The sequence below is a fragment of the Quercus robur genome, chromosome 11 (genome assembly GCF_932294415.1).
Source record: "Quercus robur chromosome 11, dhQueRobu3.1, whole genome shotgun sequence".
In the NCBI taxonomy this organism is placed as follows: Eukaryota; Viridiplantae; Streptophyta; class Magnoliopsida; order Fagales; family Fagaceae; genus Quercus; species Quercus robur.
Window position 1 is genome coordinate 42,727,561 of NC_065544.1, and position 22,723 is coordinate 42,750,283.

A 22,723-nucleotide genomic window follows, 5' to 3' on the forward strand; every position below is an offset into this window, starting at 1 on the left:
CGGCTTTATGAACTTAGCACTTCTCTTTCCTTCTTATTGTAAATTTAATCTAATTTCCAAACTATGCCCCTTTTTTGTTTTTTCTTGGGCTCGTTTTGTAAAAACTTCATTTTCTTTATGGTATATCATATCCGTTGCTTTCAATGTGTTGCTTATTGATTCGTATATGTTCATCTTATGAATCCGTCTATTTTATGACTTTATAATTTTGACTCGTCTGTTTTGAACTAATCCATTTGAGGGTTAATAAACCTTACAATGGACTCGTCCACTTTGTGGGCTTAACCATAGGTTTGTCTACTCTATTGAACTCGTCAGCTTAATGGAATGAACTCGTCAAGATTGACTAAGTCACGAATCCTCCTTGTGGACCCATTCATCTTAATTATGGACCAAGCCATTCTCGTGGAATGAATTTGTCCTTCCTTTAGACTTTATAAGTCTGTTCACATTAATTATGGATCCGTCCACTTGTGGACCAACTCGTAAACCCGTCTGCTTTTATGGACTTTACTAGTAAACTTGTCCACTTTATGGACTAATGAGTTCGTTTATGGACTTGTAATAATTCATCCTCCTAGAATGAACTTGTCTAATTTTACAAAAAAATAACCTAGTCCATCTTATGGATTTATTAATGAACTTGTCCACTTTATGGACTAATGAATTCGTCCACTTTATTATTAAACTTGTCCACTTTACGGACTTATTATTGAATTCGTCCACTTTATGGACTTACTATTAAACTCATCCACTTTATGGACTTGTTATTAAGCTTGTCCATTTTATGGACTTATTATGCTCATCCAGTTTATGGACTTATTATTAAGCTCGTCCACTTTGTGGACTTGTAATATTTTGTAGAAAAAAACATTAATCATCTTTGAATAAAATTCCTCTTATTATGATAAACCATGCATTTGTAGGAAAGTAGTTCTCTTAAAATAACCCGCCCTTTGGGCTTAAAAGGTATTGTAGCGAAAATTAACTAAGGTAAATTGGAAAATTGAAGAGTGTAGCTAACATTAACTAAAGTAAACTGAGAATGAAAAAGTGTTGCTCTCCACGCTATCTCCACTGGTAGTACTTCCATAGGTGCTCGGCATTCCATGGATGATGCAACTTCCGTCTATCTAGTGTCTCTAAGTGGTAGGTGCCTTTCCTCTGCCACGACATAATCCTGTAAGAGTCCTCCTAATAGGGGCCAAGCTTCCCTTGGGTAGGGTCTTTAACAGCGCCCATTACCTTTCTCAAAACAAGATCTCCAACCTGAAAGTCTCTATATCTGACTCGGAAGTTGTAATGTTTGGCCATGTGTTCTTGGTATCGTGCAAGTCTTTATTCGACTATCACCATGACTTCGTCCAGTAGATTAAGCTGTATACGCATAGCCTCATCGTTTTTGCTTTCATCGTGGTTGTCCACCCTGTAACTTGTGAGTCCGACCTCAGTTGGAATGACCACCTTGCTCCCGTATGCTAGCTGGAATGGCGTCTCTCCGGTAGGTGTTCTCGCTATTGTCCTGTATGCCCATAATATGCTTGGCAGCTTTTTAGGCCATATACCCTTTGCCCCCTCGAGCCGAGTCTTGATGATTTTAAGTAAGGATCGGTTTGTGACCTTAACCTGTCCGTTGGCCTGAGGGTGGGCGGGAGAAGAGTAGTGGTTCTTGATTTCCAATTGTGAGCAAAAGTCCCTGAAGGAATCGTTGTCGAATTGCTTCCCGTTATCTGAAACCAGGACTCTAGGGATCCCATAACTACAGATGATGTACCTCCAAATGAAGCTCCACATGTTCTTCTCTGTGATGGTGGCCAAGACTTTAGCTTCTACCTATTTTGTAAAGTAGTCTATACCTACTATAAGGAACTTCAGCTGTTGCACCGCTATTGGGAATGGTCCCATGATGTCTAATCCCTACTAAGCAAACGGCCATAGGGCTATCATTGGTGTCAACTCTTCGGATGGCTGTCTAGTGACATTGCTGAACATTTGACACTTGTTGCAAGTCTTAACATAAGTTTGGGCATCCTTCTACATGGTGGGCCAGTAATACCCTACTCAAATGAGCTTGTGTACCAACAACCATGACCTTGAGTGGTTTCTGCAGATCCCTTTGTGGACTTCTCTCATGATGTAATCTGCTTCCTCAGGGCCCAAACACCTTAGGTATGGGCGAGAGAAGCCTCTTTTTTATAAGACGTCCTTTATTAAAACGTATCACGTTACTTGGACTTTTAGCTTTCTTGTGGCTTCCTTCCCGTCTGGTAGAACGCCATTTTTCAAGTAGGAGACTAATGGTGTGGTCCAGTTGTCTTCAAAACCTATTTCTTGCACATTGACAGAGTCTATTAGTGGAGAAAGCTGAACCGAAGAGAGCACATTTCAAAGGTGATCATATGTTTCGCAGAAGCGATTTTGGCAAGGTGATCGGCTTGCTCATTCTCTCCTCTAGGGATTTGGACAACCTTGGCTTGCAGGCCGTTTATTCTTCTCCTCACTTGCTCCAAGTATTTCTTCATCTTTTTACCCTTGCATTCGTAATCCCTGTTTACTTGGTTGGTGACAATTTGAGGTTACAATGAATAACCACGCTTGTGGCCCCTGCCACTTTGGTGAGATCAAGTCCTGCCACTAGAGTTTCGTACTCTACTTCGTTGTTGTTGGTAGGGAAGTTAAGGCGAACCACACATTCAACCTTGTCACCTTCTGGAGAAAGAAGCACGATACCTGCTCCACCAGCCTCTCTGTTGGATGACCTGTCTGTATGTATACTTCAATGAGGACACTTATCTGCCCCCTTGTCTTCTTCGTTGATGAACTCCGCTATGAAGTCAGCAACGACCTGTCCCTTAACGGCAGTATGTGGGTGATACCAGATGTCAAACTCACTCAACTCTATTGCCCATAGAGCCAATTGCCCAGCGGCTTCAGGGTTGCTCATTGCGCGTCGCAAGGGCTTGTCGGTTAGGATGATCACTGTGTGGGCTTGAAAGTACGGTTTGAGTTTGCGAGCTACCCTTACTAAAGCGAAGGCAAGCTTCTCCATTGGTGGATACCTTTCCTCTGCACCATGAAGTGCTCGGCTAGTGTAGTACACGGGCTTTTGAACCTAGTCTTCTTCTCTGACTAGGGTCGCACTAATGGCTGCAAGGGAGATGGCCAAGTAGAGGAAGAACTTTTCCTCAGGTTTTGAAGGACTTAGCAGTGGTGGGGAAGAGAGGTAAGCCTTTAGATCCTCAAACGCCTGTTGGCACTCGACAATCTACTCAAAAGACTTCTTCAGCATGCGAAAGAAGGATAAACATTTATCCGTTGCCCAATTTTAATTTACGATTTTAAGGTTTCGTTTCACTCATTCTATTGGCAATATTAACATAATGCCATGACCATGGTGGAGGAACGCCTTGAAGGGTTAAAATTATCGAATTTGTCTTGTTTGCCCAATAACCAAGGCCAAAATGTAGGTCGTTATCAATTATCTCCCCATTTCAGCCCAAAACCAATCCTAGCGTAATTTTTAGCTTGATTACAAAGGCCACAAGGCTCTTAATCCAATGCTACCATCTACAAATCTTCGCCCCATTTAAGCTTACTAAAAAGTTTGTTTTTCTACCAAAAACTTTAAAATTTTGGTTTTTGTTCTTAAATTATTGACAATTTTATTTTTCAAAACTATTAAATTTTTTTTTGTCCATAAATTTTTAAAAAGTCTTTTTTATTCTTGTTTTTATCTCTAAACTATTAAAAAGATTTTTTACAAAGTTTAAAGATGAAAAAAAAATTTTAAGTTTAATGATGAAAAAAATATTTGGTAAAATTTAAGAATTAAAATAATATTTTACTTTTTTTTTACCAACTATTTAACAATAATATAAAAATTAAAAAATTAAAAACCCAGCACCCCAAAAAGTACAAATTGATAAAAATTGGCCGGTTTAGTTAGACTCAAATGGATCATGGATACTGGATACAGCAGCTTAAATAATACGAGTACTTAAACCAACGATAGAGCCAAGTTTAGCTTGGCCCCACCTATCTGACCAGGCTTCCCAAGTTGCCACTGAAATGAGAAATGACACTGCGGAATTTGGAACACAAGGACAGCTACCATGTTTCTTTTTTGGTGTCATCCTTGTCCTAGATCCCTACTACACAAACACATGGATACCGTCTATTTTTTATTCTTATTTTGTTTATGCCTTGAGACTTCATACGACAGATTGATGAGGAGTTGTGGTAGGAGTACAAAAAAAGGAAACAATTTTATACATGACAAGTTGTGATTGGTAAAGAAGTATTTGTGAATAATGTAGGGACACACCTTCACCAATCACAACTTACCACGTGGCGAGTCGTGACACAAGGTTGTGCCGTTTTCGATGGTCCTAGCATTTTCCATTGATAAGATATACCTGGTTGGACTTGAAAGACATAATCAATTACTAGTCTTATCACACGTGCTTTGCGTGTGGAAAGAGGTTTTTTTTGTGTCAATTTCAATTTCAATTTTATTCCAATTTGAGGTTTACACGTTTTCTCTTTAATATTACGTATAAAAAAGAGAGAAAATAAAAGTTTAAGTCTTGATAAGGGGAAAAATAGTGAAAACATTGGGCTTAGTGGTCCTATTTTGTAGCCCAAAAATAAAACATATGTTTTTGTTTTATATATAATTTTTATTTTGAGAATTTAATTTATAAATAGATAAAGAAATTTGAAAATCAAAAGGAGAATGACTCTATTTTTTAGACAATATTTTAGTAGGAGTTAAAAGTATATTTTTACCAATTATCATTTAGTTTTATCTTTACTTAAATATAGGAGAATAAATACATTTTTGAACAAAAAAAAAAAAGAAAAAAAAAATACTAAACAAAAATAATCCCTTAAATAATAGTTTAGATACGTAGACGTGAGCAACAACATAATTTATTATCATTACACACTTATCACAATCACATAAACAAATTCAAATAGAACAACAACAAGTACACTACAAAACAAACAGCAAACGGCATGGACATCTTCCACACCTATATATATATATATATATATATCTTCCATAAGCAGCCCAGGAGAATCGAATACTTAATTTGTGCACTATGAAGTATGAAGCCAATTAACCTTTCCTCTCACGTACACCTGTCAAACACATCAGACAGTTGATGCTCCTTATTCAACTATTATAATAAGAACTTTATATAACTTTATATGCATGAACATAATATTAATCCGCACGTAAAAGCTCCAAAAAAAAAAGAGAAGACTTACACGTTGTGTTGGTGATGATCACACAGAGACTGAGACGGAGCCAGGGGTGGCCCAACATAATTTGAGGCCTAAGGCGAAAAATTTATACGGGGCCTTTAATATGTAAATATTAATTAAACAAAATTATTTAATACTAATCAAATTAAGTTTAATTTGATACATTAAATACATAAATAATACCAACTAGACTAATGTTAATTTCATATAAAGAATTGAATATCATAATTGAATTATAAATATTAATAAAAAGAAATAAAAATATATTGCAATTGAAAAAGATACTTTATTTTGGATATAAGACGATGCATAGTTAAATAAAGTTGTAATCTAATTTTTAATTTTATATTTTGATTTTAAGAGAGAGAGATAGATATTATTTGGTGTGTGACTTTGTAGGATATTAGTTTACAAAAATCAAAGTCTCAAACTATCAGAAGAGATTAATCTATAATTGATGATTTAACACATTTGCAACATCTTTTTGAAATATTTTAGGATTTCAATTGAGTTAAGGTTCTATTAGTCTCATAATTTGAGTCTTAATAGAAATGAAAAAGGAAAATACGCTAATTAAAAGCACTATAAAATGTTCAAAATATAACGTGACGTTGTCTCTCATTAATTAACTTCATCAATTTAACTAATGAATGTTTATATCACTTTTTTGTGATTAATAACATAACAATTTGTAAGGCAATAGTAAAATTTGTAATATCCTTAACATCATTAATAAAAAAAATTACAACCTTTAGAAAATATATATATATTTATATAGTTTTATAAAAATTTGGGCTTTTAACTATAAAAAATTGGGCCTTTTTTCCTAAGAAAATTTTTGTTTTTTGGTGGGGCCTTAGGCCTAGGCCTAACTTGCCTAGGCCTTGAGCCGGCCCTGGACGGAGCCGTCGTCGGTATTCATATCTGGAAGTTGAATACTGGTTTCGGAGCTGGTCCTGCCATTAACGCCGTTAACGTGGCAGCCGCCACTGTTGGAATTACACTGGCGTAGTTTAGCGATGAGTTTAAAAAAGAGGATGAGCAGGACAAGTACTGCCGCAGCGACCTTGAAGGCCAATAGCCACCTTTCTTCTGTGCTAGGGTTTACAAAGGCGCAAGAGGGGGAAGGAGGGGGAATTGGTTTGGCCATGGTAACTGACATTTTTGGATTCGGATATGTATCTGCAAGGCTTCAAGTAAAAGAGCCTCACAAAGTGTTTGGAAGGCTTTGTGATCTATTGTGAGTTGTAACTGAAGGAGAGAGCTGCATTTTTATGTAGTCAGTCTTTAAAGAGGCGCGTAGCTCAACTCGCGAGTAGAAACAAGAAGGTACAGTGGAGGGGTGTCTCACTTTCAAACCGGGGCAGAGGGGTAGACATACCCAGACCAATCGGAACTCGCCATGTATGTCGGCTTAACCAAATTGTACTTTTGTTTTTTTTTTTTTTTTTTTTGGGGAATCAACCAAATTGTCCTTTTGGTAACAAAGTTTCTACTTTCTAATAGCGGATGCTTCAACGTGTTGGGGAGTTTCTGAGAAGGGATCACTCTAAAAATCTGTGTCACTTTGTATGAGTTTGGATTGGGCTGAAAGATTGGGCTGAAAGCTGTGGATGCGTTTCAATTTTTGCGTTTTGCCTTTTTTTTTCCTCTTTCTCTCTCTCTCTCTCTCTCAGCCGCAATATTTGACAAGTACATTTGTGTATAGTTTATGGTTTCATAAATTACATTTTTTAATAACTTTTTTATTAAAAGTGGGTCTTACAGTACTATTTATATATTTAAAAATTATATCGCTATAGTGTTTTCAGTTTCAACAAAAATAAGCTCAATCCAAACAGACCATTTATGTTACCTCTATAAAGACGCTGGAAAGGGCATTTTAAATTAGAAATTTTCCTTACCAAAATCAAAAACAAAAAAAAGAAAAAAATTAGAAATTTTCTGAGAATGAGAGTTTTGTTATGTACTGTTTAAAAGACTATAAAGGGCACTTTTGGGTATATAGAAATTAGAGAGTTTCTAGAGGGAGAGACCATTTCTATTTATATTTCTATTTCTATTAACTATGTAAAAAGAAATAAAAGACTCATGTATAGTATTTTGGTTTATTCAATTGATGAGCTACACTTTTTTTTTCTCCCTTAAAGCATGCATTTGGTTTGAGCTTTGTTTTTGTTTTTGTTTTTTTAAGGATCTTTATATGTACGTTTATTTTGTACATGCAATGAATGTTTACATTGTAGACACAGAAAAAATGGCAAATATTATACACATTTACAAAAAACAAAAATGGTAAATATTGTACAAATTTTAACTAAGGTATTGCATGGTCCTCGGACTCAAACCTATGAGGAAACCAACTACTTAAAGAAAATCTAAGTTTTGGACAGAGTCAAGGCCTTGCATGGTTCTCGGACTCAAACATATGGGGAAACCAACTACTTAAAGAAAATCTAAGTTTTGGACAGAGCCAAGGCCTTGCATGGTCCTCAGACTCAGACCTATGGGGAGATTAGTCATTAGAAAATTGATTAAGTTCTAGACAGAATGGAAATCCCGCCCTGTCCTCGGATCCCCAACTCTAAGAAAACTAATGCAAACAAGTATTTAGGCCCGGTATAGTCATACCTCGATCCTCGGATCGAATGCCAAAAATGGTTAAAGCTATGAATGTTGTCAGGAACGTGGCAAAGCACCCAAGTACTCTGCGACCCTCTCAGATAGTTCATTTTGGGTTACCCATCCTCAGATGATCACCTCATACGCAATACAGAGCATTCAGCTGTTATCTCGATTAGTCTTATATGTTTAACCTACTTCAGGTCGGCATTATTGTGCCAGTTAGTTTCAATAAGTTCAAAATAATAGCTTTTTGTTAACAAGGGTTTCGGCCCTAAGTATCGTTCAAAAAAAAAAAAAAAAAAACAGCACATCCATTCACAAAATAACTATTGCAGAAAAGAAAAAATACTTAGAATAAAATAAAGTCATGTTTTATTAAGACAAAGAAATAGTATAGCGTACAATGAGGGGCTTAAGCAAGCCTATACCAGAAGCTAACTACAGAAGCAAAAAGAAAGCAAAAAGGAAAAAGATATAAGGGAACGATAAATCCTTCAAAGTTCTACTCTAGTAGCGACTAAGCATGTCAAGATGACCCCGTTGATAGAAGAGAAGAAGAAGCAGAAGAAGAAGTAGAAGCACCAGGATGTCCCCAATGATGGAAGAGAAGAAGAAGCGGAGGTAAAAGGAGGCACTAACGAAGGAAGAGAGGAGGAAGCGGGGATGCCTAGTCCCCATACCAGTTTTGACTCCCATTAGGCAAGTGCCATATTAGTAGCGCTCGAGAGAGAGCGGATGGTACCGACGATGAGAAACCCCAGTGCTGTCGCACAAAAAATCTGATGCGACCAACACCTGCTTCAAATTTTGGCTGAAAGAAGAAGAGACTTCTTTCTCGCCTTATCAAGGGGGAGAAATGTCTTGAATCTCTGTCTCCCTTGCCTTGACCGGGCCATCTTGAGTCTCGTAGAGACCCAGCGCTTCTGGAGAGGGTGTGGTCCCTTTAACCCCATCTTCACCTCAACCATATCACTCCCTAAGGCTTAATCACACTGGTAGTGAGGACTTTGAGCACGGCTGGAGGGTTAGGGATTTGAAAAGATTGGGAGGTCTGTACATAAAAGAAATGACCTCCTATCTTGCTTCTTATATGGAAAGCAAGTCAAGTGGCATTTAATTTGTACAGATTTTCAAGGAAAGTTACAAATGAGATAATTTCCACTCGACTCCCAATGCTGTCTACAATCGTTGGATTTGCGTTGCCTCGAAAAGGGAACTTATTAAAGGCGTGCCTCGTGCACTGAAATGGCAGGAGCGCGACGTAAGTAAAACTAAAGGAATGTCTCATAACCAGGAGCGTTTCCCAGGCAAATGAAGAGACACTGACATTGATGAAGGACAAAGCTGGGCAAGCCGTTATATAAGTCCAAGATCACCAAAACCCTCCTCTCCAACCAAGGGGTCGGACAGCAGGATTTTGAGGGGCTATTGTAGGGCTAGAGAATCTATGACCCCGGCTCGCTTTACATTAGGGCCCAAGGTCCGAGCCGAAGAGAGGCATTACCGAGGACATACAATGAAAGTCCAGATGGCCTAGAGATATAGTAGAGGACGATTTTGTCCTCGGCATCCCAGAGCGCTCCTAAAAGAAAGGGCGAGCACAGTGTAGGAGCAGCCCAAGTAAAAAGCTGCCAATACTGTAATTAAGTACTCTGCACCTGACAGGTCCATGCTCTTCACCATGCTCTTCAGTTTTAACAACCACCCCCAACCACTTTGGGTATGGGTTGAAAAGACAAATACCAGCCTTAAAAAGCGAAACCTACACGTGGACGCATAAGAAATGGGAAAAGTTAGTATAAAAGGAGAGGGAAGCAGCCAAGAAGAAGGCGGGGACAGATCTTCTCCTGGACCGTGGAGCCCTAAAAAGGAGAATAATAAGATCAGAAAACTCTTCGGACGAGGTCTAAGGATCGAAGCCACACAGGCCGTGCCGGGAAAAAGTCTTGTTAGACACGCTAAGTTGATCCTAGTGCGATTACCATGAAAACCATGACTAACCACCATTTAGTGACCAAGGCCTAGCATTTCAGCCCATTCTCTACAAATTTATTGTTTGGGCTTTTAACGTTCGAACCCAATACATCAACTTGGGGTCGTTATAAATTGAGTCCCTACACTTAGGATAAAAACACTTTTTCCCTTTATATTTGGGGTAGTTCACAATTCCTCCTTAAACTTTAAATTCAAGCAATTTTTCCCTTAATTTTTTTTAAATAGCAAATATGTCATATTGTTATTCTCTCAGCTAAACCCTAATAAAAGCTTATGATTCTTTAAATATTTTATTGTGTAATGTCTAAAATACTAACACTAAATTTTAACATCTCAAAAAAAAAAATTTCACGTCTTTTGAGTTTTAGATGGAAATAATTCTTGGAAAGTTAAAATGATAATATAATGTGTTTTATTTTTATCTAAAGAATATTGATTTTCTAGGTTTAAATTTTCGAAACTTATAATTTATCTAATGGAAAATTCTATGACACATGTCTTTTGTTATCTTTTTTTTTTTTTTTAATTTTTTTTTTCTTAGCAAAACTCAATTGTTTATTGTTGGAAGATCATGATATTCAAATTATCATTTTTAGAAGTTTTTAGTGAGTAGATATATTGATTTTAGCAAATAGGTACTAAAAAACTATTATAGTAAATAGCTACCCTAACTTTGTGGTTGATCAAAATTCTTATACGAATGAGATTAACGTTTTACGACATAATTATCAAAATTCTAAAATTAATATATCTTTTGATTAAGGTAAATCTCTATGTACTTTAAAAATTAAATGATTTATATCTTTATTTTGTGATACAAATAAAATCTAAAATTTATCTTAATCATTGCAATTTTTCCACTGCAAGCACGTGCCTTGCATGTGCGCGGCCATAACTAGTCCCCAAACAAAGATTCAATATCCTGTTCCTCCCTAACAAAAGAAAAGGGAAAAAAAATCATGTTCCTTTAAGATAAGGGTAATGTAACATTTTCTCTAGGGTAAGAGTATCCAAACCCACCCACTCTAATAGAACCCAAACCAACCCAATTAATAATTGGGTCAAATGGGCATTGACCTAATTAGACCAAGTGAGTTTAAATAATAATTGGGCTTTGATTAAAAACCCAATTAACCCAAAAATAATAAACCCAAATTTCAGCCCTGCCCTCTAACTCTCTCAGTCTCTTGACTCTGTCTCCCTCAGTTACTCTTCGTTTCTCTCTCTTCAAGAATTTGGGTTTTCAAGTCCTAATTTTAGTAATCTTTCTTCCTTTTCTTTCATTTCTCAATTGCCAACACATATCTTAATTACTATTGTTAAGAGGTGGCCTGTGAAGGAGTTTTCCTTAAGGAAATTTCAAAATTTGAAACCATAGTTTGTTCAATTCCCACTCTAAGTCTAACCTAAATAGATTTTCTTTCATTTTCTTAGTTGCCAAACAAATCTCTCTCTCTCTCTCTCTCTCTCTCTCTCTCTCTCTCTCTCTCTCTCTCTCTCTCTCTCTCTCTCTCTCTCTCTCTCAATTAATAAACCTTCAGATTGTATTGTCTTTTGCTTTTGTTTCAAGTAAGTCTCTTTCAAAAATTGGCTCTTTCTCTCTGTTAATATGTAATTCTAGTTTATGGGTTCTTGTATATGTTTTATCCTCATTGTATAGCTCTAGTGTTTGATGATTTGCTTTAGTGATTTTTTCCTCTTTTGCCTTTTATGTTATGTAGAAATTGCCTTTTGGATTATACTTTCATAATTTTGTGTGAATTTGAATAGTATATATATATATATATATGTGTATATATATATATATATATATTTTTTTTTTTTGAATTTTCGTATCATGATAATTTGTTGTTTATTAATCGAATGAGACTTTTTGTTATATATATGCATGATGTTATGGTGCTCCTACTATGGCTTTTTAGGCTTGCTGATCTGCATATAGTTAACAGAAGATGAAATACACGACAAGTAAATGTACATGATGTTATTGTGCTCCTCTGTTCTTTTCTTCTCCCACTGAAATTTTAAATTTCTTTTTTGAGTTTAATGAAAGGTAAAATAAAAAGTTCTTAGTTCTTCGTGATTGAGAATGTGCTCATCTCGAAGGTAATTACTATAGTCTAATCCTAAAAGTTAATTGGCTAAAAGAGTTATTTGCACTGTTCTACTTCAGATGACACAAATAAACTTTTAACGACAACATCATTGCATGATTCTATAGTTTTGTGAGATATTTCTAAACTCTCTTTTTAATTTTCTATTCTTGCTAATTTTTTAAAATTTATATTGTTGATCCAAAATTTGTTTATAGAGCTACATTTTCCAACATAGACTACTAGTGTATGCCCAATCCGTTTGAGCTGATCTAAATTGGCAAAGTTCTATCGGGGATGGAGGGTTCTTTTTCTTTAATTATTAATTTTTATTTTGCAAAAGATTTTGGTTTTTCTTTTTGTAAAGTGGGCCCAACAGTATTTTTTGAGAGTGAAGATTTATGTAAGATTGTATGTGAATTGTAGGCAGCAGGCACACAGATCACACATGGGTTTGAGGGTGTCACGTGGAAAATCGATGAGTGGGATCTGGATTGACCTTGGGATCAGTTTAGGAGTGGTCCCTTGGGAATTGGGATGGTTTAAACATTTTGTTTTTTGTTGGGTACATTTTCTGTGGTGGGACCCATAAAGAAAGAGCAGTGACGTGACGTGAATATAGCCAAAAAGGGTGACGTAAGATAGTGAGTAGCATTGGTGTTGGCATGGCGATTACATAATTGGGGGTGTGTATTTTGTGGGGTATACACGGACTTTTTGAAATTGTGCCCTGCGCTATTTGATGGCTTCATCTTGTGTGTGAATTGTATAGTGTGTACCTCCTAGGCCCAGCTCCCACAATTCCCGAATTACCTTCCCTAGTTGGCCCAACCCTAGTCCAAATTTAATTTTAGCTAAACAGGTCAACTATAAAACCAACAAGTCACAAGCCTCACAACCCCAAATTTTATTTTTGGAGGTCAGATGCGATGATTAATAAGACTGGTAATCTCTGAGTCTTTGTAATTCTCGCCTGCAAATTTTTGCTTAGCTGGGAAGGAAGTCTGGAACTGGGCATTCATGTTCCGACCTTTTTATTTTGGATTCATACATGTTGCACTTGGAGTGGCACTTGAAATTTGGTAGGAATGGATTGCCAACGGTAGTATTGAAATTCTTCACAGAAAATTCCCATTACAGGCAGCCTTGAAATATTTAATATTTTCAAGCAGAATGAGACTGGCTGAACTTGAAATTTGGCCACAACAGCATTCTTGATTTCAGACACGATGCTCCATTAGCAATCTCAAAATTCTCCATTGTCTCTCGATTTTTTTTGGACTGAGGCAAGTGGCTGAATTGCCAATATGAATCAAAATTAGACACCATGACGTCCACTTAGCTATCACTATGTAACATTGGACTCGAACTACAGTCACCTATGAATAAATTACACCGACATATTAATATATTAATATATTAATGACTCAATTTGTTAATAAAGAACAATACTCTTCAAACAAATGTAATAGTATCAAACAAGGAACCTTATAACTTAATTAATTGACACCTCTTGGAGTGTCTATAACATCGAATTTTCAAATTCTCCCTTCATGTTGAATTATTTTTTTTAAAAAATAGCCACATGATCAAATTCTATGGAATTGACATTTTAAGTATCTTCCTCGTTATTTTGTCATATTTAATTGCAGCATTTCTTAAGCCCAATTTGCAAGTATGGATAATCGATAGAAAGATGTTCATTAGTAGATTTAGGAAAAAAATAGAATGGCAAAATGCATCAAGTGCTTTCGCTATAGCTATAATTTCATAGCAGGTTTCCATACAACCCTTCCAATCTTCCATCAGTCATCAAGTGGTGCAGTAAACTTGGGAGTTTGATAAAATGGCCAAAACTGAAAAACATTTGTAAAAACTAGGGAAGCTTGGAGCTTTGACCATGGAGGCCGAGGACAGAGAGTATGAACAGAGAGAGAAATATCTGAGATATTTGTGATAATGCTTCTCGTATATATATAAATTGATTACAAATGAATTTTTTATATAATACACAATTCCAGAGCGAGAGAACTAGGCAAATAACTAACTCATAAAAATAATTTCCCACCTTGTGAGGAACTAATCCGAACTCGACACCTGTCAATTATCACTAACTAACTTCCAATTAAATATGACTAAAACTACAAGTAGTTTTCTACAACTAATACTAAACGACTGCAGTTTAAGCAGTCTTCATCTCCTTATAAAACTAACTTCATATACCAGCAGCTCCAACCTTTATACCCTCAAGCTCCATGGATTTTAACTCTCCCCCTCAATATGGAGCATAGATGTTGAGTATGCCCATCGTGGAGAGGAGCTTGAAAAACTGTACATGCCCAATAGGTTTTGTGAAAATATCTGCTAGCTGATGTTTAGTTGAAACATGGAAAATACTCAACATATTAATTTCAAAAAGAGGTCTTAGGACCCCGCAATTTTTAATGTCTTGCAGCCATTGCTTTAACCAGTGAATGAATGAGTTTGGTTGTAACAGGTCTGATCTTAATAATGGCCAACCCCATCCATAGTGCTTTGGCAAAGGAGCAAGGAAGGAAGAGATGATCTAAATCCTATTCTTCTAAGTGACACAAGACACACACCTTATCTGTGACAATGTTCCTTCTCTCGAAACACAATATAATTGGAAGAGCGTTATTCAGAATTTCCCACAAAAGAATAATAAGTCTAATGGAATTTTCAACCTCCATAAGCTCTTCCAAATCTATTCACTATTAGTACTTGTATGAGTATTGTGTTGAGTGCCTTCTGCTAGAAGCTGATATTCGCTTTTAACTTTATAGACTCCCCTGTTATATTGAGACCAAATGAACATATCATCCCTATCGGTTTTAGATATGGGGATAAAACTAGTAGCTTTAGCATCCTCAAATTCATAGATTTGGTTTAAGAGCTGGGAATTCCACGTTTTTGTTTCATGATTTAATGAGGTCTGAAAAAGTTTATGGATACTTAATTGTTGAAGGAGTGAGGGGCTTATTTTAGTAGGGAACCAGACTTTATGGTTAACAGAAATATTACAGCCATCTCCTACTCTCCATTTAACCTGTATTAGAGGGGAATTCAGACATGAGAAATGGTATTTAAAGAATTAAGCTTAAACGACTAAATTTCCCCCCTTTTCATCTCTCTAGGAGTTTATGGACATGTTTCTATTCTATGCAAGTTTAACCGAGCTTTAAGTAGATGAATGATGCCGAAATTCAAATTTCACGAACAAGTAGACACATCGTTACATGGTTTTATGCCATAATATGTGAGAATGCATATCAACAGTTAAAATTTTATGTGGCTTGATTTTTTTTTATTTTTTTTATCAGATGATCTGATTGATGCATTTTGCACGTTGTTTTAATTGTTTTGAGCTCAATTGTATTTTTGAATGAAATTCATGTTCATTGAACTGTCTAAATGGAGTGTAATTCTAAAGTGGTTTAAGAAATTATAATTTTGCCCACATTTGATATTAGACTTATCATACATTTTTCTACGATCTCTTGTGGATTGTGAACTTTGACCCCTCTCTTCATAATTGGGAGAGTTTGACCATTCCTTCCTCCAGATCCTCTCCCTCTACCACGTTCATGTCCTCAGCCTCTTTGGCTACTTTCACTCCAACCTTTCTCATTCAAGGTGAGCTTTGCTTGTAGGACTTGCTCCAAAGGTTGTTACTTCTTCTTATTGAGCCTTTCTTCATGGGCTTGTAATGATCCCATGAGCTAGTCAATGGTCATTGACTCCAAGTCTTTTGATTCCTCAATCGCCACAACGATATAGTCAAACTTAGAAGTTAAAGACCGTAGGATTTTTTCTACCACACACACATCATCCAAGTTCTCACCATATCTCTTTAATTGATTTACAATTGCCAACACCCTTGAAAAATAATCTGAAATATATTCAGATTCTTTCATGTGCAAACCTTCAAACTCGACTCTTAATGTTTGAAGGCGAACTTTCTTCACTTTATGAACTCCTGTTAGAGAGTTTTTAAGAATCTCCCATGCTTGTTTGGATGAAGTTGCATTTGCAACTTTCTTGAACATAGTTTCATCCAAACCTTGATAGATCAACGTAAGAGCTTGTTGATCTTTCTTTCGAGCTTTTTGCAAGGCTTCCTTTTGGTTTGGGGTCAAAGATTCTTCAGCTTGTAACTCCACATAACCTTTCTCCACAATTTCCCACGCATCTTGGGATCCGAGCAATGCCTTCATTCGGATACTCCAATTTTCAAAGTTTTGTTTGGTAAGTCGAGGAAATTGGAATGACACCATTAGCAATAGCCATTCTCACCACGAACTAATTGGCTTTGATGCTACTTTGTTGGAAATAAAACAAAAAACTGATGGGTCTTTTCTCACTTACTCTCATAAACACTCACACACTACTTAGTGTATAGAAGAGACTCACACTCACAAATTAAATAAAGGGAGAGAGAATGGAGAGGGAAGAGTTAGAACTCTTTAAAGTTTTGTATTTCTCTTCAACTCTTACTTAGAACTTGATGGATGAATGGATGGATGAATGGATTTATATAGTACACCATCCAACCTTTAATTCCCACTACATTTATTTTTCTAACTCTTACATTCATAAATCTCACGCATAACTTCAATAAACGTCTCACTACATTAACTTATGAAACTCACTTATTTATGAAAGATTAATTAAAAACAAGTTTAACTTCTAACAATCATAAGACATGTCTAACTGCAGGCAGAATGAAAATAACAAAACAAAGGAGATTATTAAAAAAAAAGGGAAAATGTGCACAACAATTGGAACATTCAACAAGTCAGGCTAAAGAAAACTAAGAGTGCATTTCTATCTTGGGTTAATTTTGCCTTTTACATCATATTTTGTCACAAAAACTCCACGCAGCTCGAGCTAAAGATAAAGTGTCCATGATCTGCTTTGCCAACCTGACATCATTACAATATTAATTGGTGGTTTAAATGGCATTCTTGAAATTTTTGCTAACTGCTATTCTTGAAATTTCTCAACATGTTTACTCAAAAGAAAGAAAGATTAAAAATAAAAAAATAAAAAAAAATTCTCAGCATGACCTGTACATTGTTGGTCTTCATGACATTCATAAAATACTTACTTTGTTATCCTATATATGGGTGGTCTCAATGGCATTCTTGAACGAGTTAAGTCGAGCCGAATGTTACAGATTTATAAATTTTTTATTTTATTTTATTTTACACATAAGTAGAGCTAAAAATTTTCATCAAACTAGACATACTCAAGTTTTATTCATTTTCTTGTCTTAACATACTACTTAATTAATTTTTTCTTTTTTCATATATAGTAAATCTCATGACTAAATTTTTTTATTCCATCACCAATATATGCTAGTAAATAATAACCAAATTATACTTGAAATTATATTGTTTGAGTTAATTATATTGAATAATTCTATTTATGAACTTATAAAAGTTAAATTCACCACCCTTATATTGTTAAAAATTATATGCAAATTTTCCTACAAAATAGATTATATTAGTAATAAATTATAAATAATAATTTGATATCTTATAGACTTATTTACAAACTTACACAATCTAATATCAAGTCTATATAAGTATATTTCGATACATGTATACATATAAACATGTTATACTATACTTAAATTATGCGTAATACTCATGAGTTTGTTCAGAAACACATTATTGTGTTTCAGATTAACTCATTTAATAAGTTGGATATTTTTATATCCAAGTCGGCTATAATAAAAGTTTAATCCCACTTTGGAAGTTGGAAATGTATTATCTCTTGAGAAGAGATAGAGTCAAAGAAACAATAGAAAAGCAAGTAGAGAATATAATGCATTTGCTGTATTTTTGTTTGCCACTCCTTAAACATTATTCGTTAGACATCTGGTTGAGTGAGTGTCTAACAAAAAGTTACTGTCCGATGGTTTTAGTGTTTTTGACATTCGCTCAACTGAATCTCAGGCAAGAATGGGCATAATTGATTTTTGATATTGAAACGTTTTTGGAAATTGGGAGATTGTTTCTAACTTTTTTTTTTTTTTTTTAAGAGCATTTCAACTTATAACGTCTATTCCTAATGATAACTCATTATCATCAGACCAAAACACCAATCAGTTTTTGATATAGACGGAGATTGAACCCTAGATATCTTATTTAACCATCAGAAACTTTACCAATTGAACTAACTAAAACCCATCATTTTCTAACAATTTTAAAACTTCATTTGTAATCACTTTTCATGTTCTATATTTATTTTTAAAACTGTCATTATTTAAATAACATTAATTTCTCTCATGGATTAGAGGGTCAAATTTCCCCCCTTTTCATCTCCCCAAAAGTTTTTGAAGTTGTTTATATTCTCATGCACGTTTAAACTAACTTTTTTTTTAAGAAGGATTTATTGAACAATCAAACTAATGAGCATCAAACAAAATTAAGGGGGCAATATCCTCAGGCATTTCTTCCATCCAAACCTGGAACCCCAACTGGTTTTTTGCTTTTCTAGCGACTGCATTGCAACAACGTTTCAATTACAATGGACATGACAAAACTGAAAAACCTGAAAAACTGCAACAAGGCAGCGAATATCGTCAATGATATTACCATAAGCAGACAATGCATCATTCCCTTGAGAGATGGCGTTGATAACCACAGCCGCATCACCTTAAAAAATAACTCTGTGAAGACCGATTTCTCCAGCGAACTGCACCACCCTACGGCATGCGAGAACCTCCATTTCTGCAACCTTCTGCGCTAGGGGAATGGACAAGGAAAGAGCACCGATAGCTTCACCTCTCCAGTCTCGAGCTATGACCCCTATACCTGCTGAGTTGCCGGTCTTAAAAACAGCTGCATCAAAGTTCGATTTGTAAACATTCTGATCAGGGGGACGCCATTGAATCAAGGGATGAGGCCGAGACACCGGTGGTTTGGGATCCTGGGCAGCAAGAAATTCCTGGAGTAAATGTCCAGCCATAGAGAGAATGTTGGCTAGAGGTTGGGCTGTCCGACCGAAATGAAGAGCATTCCTCCTATTCCACAAAAACCAAGCTGCAATCACAAAAATTTCCTTTCGAAAATCATCATGGAATCGTAAGAAACAATTGAGTAAATCACAAAAAATTCTCTGGAGGAGAAGAGACTGATTGGGAAGCCCAGGTGCAGGGATGCCACACACATTCCACCTCCTTGCATAACCAGAATGCGTGAAGAGGATCTTCTGGGAGAGACTGGCGGAGAGCACGATTGGCCGAAGGAGTGATCTGTCGATGGAAGAGATTACTCATTGTTGGCAGAACATTGTTACAAGCTTGCCAAACAAAATGCTTGATCTTATTAGGAACTTGCAGGTGCCAAATACTGTTCCAGAATTGTTTTTGAGGAGCCAACTCTGAACTACCTGCATTACCAGCTGACTCACAGGGAACCAAAAGTTTATATGCTTAAAGTTGATGAAGATGCCAAAATTCAAATTTTATAGAAAACTAGACACAAGACAAATCAAAGTTAATTAATCGTAATTACAAGGTTTATGTCATAATATGTGATAATGCATATCAATGGTTAAAATTTGATGTGACTTGATCTTTTTATCGCCTTGGAATAAATGAGATCATCCCAGATTCTACCCAATGCTTTTGCACTCAAAAGCATTGCACTGAAAAGAAACTGTGGCCTGTATTTGAAATCAATTCTGAGATAATTAGAGAAGGGGGGGGGGGGGGGGGGGGGTGTTTGTGTGTGGAAGGAGGACTGGAAAAGTAAAAGAACTAAAGCAAATGATAATGGATGTCAACAGGGCCACATCCAATTTTGAGTGTACTTATCAAATACAAACCAAAATGAGTATATATGCTTCTAGTATATTCAAAAATACACCACAAATATCAACTAACACAGCCATATTCTCTTGCAAAGGCTATCATGCGTATGCAAGGACAGCCTGGTTCTGGATCATGTATGCAGATCAGAAGTTTTTTTCCATGGAAGGTTACTTAGCCATAGCCATTAAGTGCTTCACCATAAACATATTTGATTTAGCTAGCTTCAACTTGAAGTTCACATTGAACTCATGATATACTATAGTTTATGTAACCTCCTCGGTTTGTCAACAAGACTTAGAATAATTGGTCTGCGTCTGAAACTTTTAATTCCAGATTTTGAAGTGAGATTTTACTTTGGAGTTGATAATTAAAATTTTAACCTGCCGATATCCCTTTTTTGGGTAAACGTTATATTTCAAAATTTGTCAGAAACTTTGAACTTGGAATTTTTATGCATCCAAACCCCAAGTTCAAATTTCATTTGAAATGTATCATTAAGCAAATTCAACAAATAAACATTCTCACACTTCCAATATTACTCTTCACATTCTCACCACCATTTTTCCCTTTACATGTCTAACTGATAAGATCTTAACATCACCAAACACCAATTTCTCAAAATCTATGTTGTAGTTGTAGTTGTAGTAATTATTATAAGATTTGTCACTATAGCAACACAGTTGATCACATTGTAGCTATCCTGAGTGTCCAATATATCAGTGATTAAATTACCATTGTTCATGAGTCCAAAACAGAACATATCTCCAGTCCCACACATTGAGCAAAAGGTCATGTTATAGATTGCAATTAGAATATATCACAGTACTTTTCAGTTTCATACACAGTACTTCGATTGAATCCATAAGAAAAAGATAACAAAGAATTGATTTAAGTTCCCAAACAACAAACAAAATCTGTCATATTTATCAATATACACCACTTATAACTGTGTCAAGGAAAACCAGCAAGTAAATTTTTATCCTATTGATTGTTGAGAATTTGTAGAAAGAAAATAAATGTGTAAATTTGAATTTAGATAACATATTATTTTGAACCCAAATGAATGAAAGCTGTCTCACTCAATGACCGTTTGGTACAGCTTATTTTTCAGTTTTTTTTTTTAAAATTATTTATTTATAAAAATGGGATTGTTTTGTACATTAAAAAAGTGAACTTTGAAATGATTTTGGCTGAGCCTAATATGATACATAAGCCAAATGAAACAGAGCTCAGAATACAGAACAAAACAGAGGCAAAATCCAAAAACAAAATATCACAATTTTCCATAATAACTCAACGAAAGACTAAAACTAAGAAAATGACAAAGGGATAGATTGAATACCTTAGGAAGAAACTATTTATCAAAATCAATTCTTTCATCAAAAACAACGGAACAAAAGCATCACATCCTTCCCCGCACCATGAAAAAAAATATTATTACAAGGAATGAAAGAAATTGTGAAAATTCCAAGTAAGCCAACACATATTGCAAACTTAAATGCATCTAAAAGAAACCATCTTTAAAATGCAAAGCTGAAAAAGAAAAAATCTAACTAATAAATAATACCTGAAAATCAAGCACATCCACCAAATAAAGAGCTTTATTTCTCTACTTATAAAACTACATCATACTAACCACTTTTAATCTAATCCAAAATAACATTTTTTTGAAAAGAAAAAAAAAAAACCATTTTACTGTATTATTAGTGCATCCATTTCCATCCTCACTGAAGCATTTTATCAAACAGTACAAGTTTCCTTTCTACATATGAAACAGAAAAATTCAGAAAATAAATTCAAAAAGAGAGAAGAAAACCATCTTGCAACGTCAGGTGTTAGAAGTGGCGAGAAAACTTCTGATGTTGGTGGTTGGAAACAACAAGAAAGAGAGACAGTTTTGGGCATTTTCTGACGAGAAAAAGGTTGTTCTCGTCGGAACTGGAAATGATCAGCAGGTTATCTCTATCTCCGGCGGCGATATTACGCAGCGACTGACGACTGTCGAGTTTTGGAGTTGAGAGAGAGAAGATGGAGTCATGAAGGTGCAGAGAGAAATGAAGAGATATGAACATTTTGATTTTGTGAAAAGGGCAATAGCAATAGAGGGCCGGTCATGATTCAGTATGCTGATGTGTCTCTCTAGGACAGATTTCAATTTCTTATTGGACTTAAAAACACCAACTAGATGCTGAGGTGGAGGTCCTGAAATATCATATACTTCCTCCTAGGTTGGAGCCTCTCCAAGTTTCAAGGTAAAATTGAATTGATCTTTGACCATTAAATACCATCTTTATGGATTTATTATTATTTACTATTGTGTAGATCATTTAAGGGATTTATCTTGAAATTGTGAGAGAATTTGGGATTAGAAACAATCGGGTACTTCGGATTTGATAAGTAACAAATGCCCAATTGAATTGGAGATTTTAATTGGATTATTGGGCAACTGATTTGGGAGGTTAAATCATGCAAAATAAATGAATTAAGGGCTGGGTTACTAGTGAATTTCCTACGTTGAACAATTTCAATTAAATTTTACAAAAAATTGAAATGTTTTTATAACCCCGTTTCTAACAAATTTGGGTATACTATTACTGACTTGATTTAGCATGACTTGAGATTGACATGAAATTTTGTCACGAAATTTGGTTAAATTGAGTTAACTCATAATTTTTGGAAATTTCTAGTTATTTTAATTTTAAAGCCAAAGTGGTGAGGAAATTATTGGTTCCCTTAGTGTTTGGTTTTAGGCCTAAAAACTTTTGAGTACAAGTGACATTGTTAATAAGATATTGGAGTAATTAATAAAAATCTACAAGAACTTTATTTAGAGACCCATGATGTGTTTTGTTACTAATATTTGATGGTTTGGGCTGTGAATTTATGAATGTCATGA

At 35.4% G+C, this 22,723-nt stretch overlaps 1 protein-coding gene across 1 annotated transcript in view; it reads right to left on the reverse strand.

The window, feature by feature from the left end:
* LOC126707379 (uncharacterized) overlaps positions 1 to 19,729 on the reverse strand; it is a 31,940-nt gene extending 12,211 nt beyond the window's left edge. Inside the window, exon 1 of the mRNA XM_050406991.1 lies at positions 18,735 to 19,729. Within this exon, the coding sequence (XP_050262948.1) occupies positions 18,735 to 18,980 (246 nt within the window). The 5' untranslated portion in view covers positions 18,981 to 19,729. The remainder of the gene's footprint in view (positions 1 to 18,734) is intronic.
* Between the last annotated feature and the right edge of the window lie 2,994 nt (positions 19,730 to 22,723).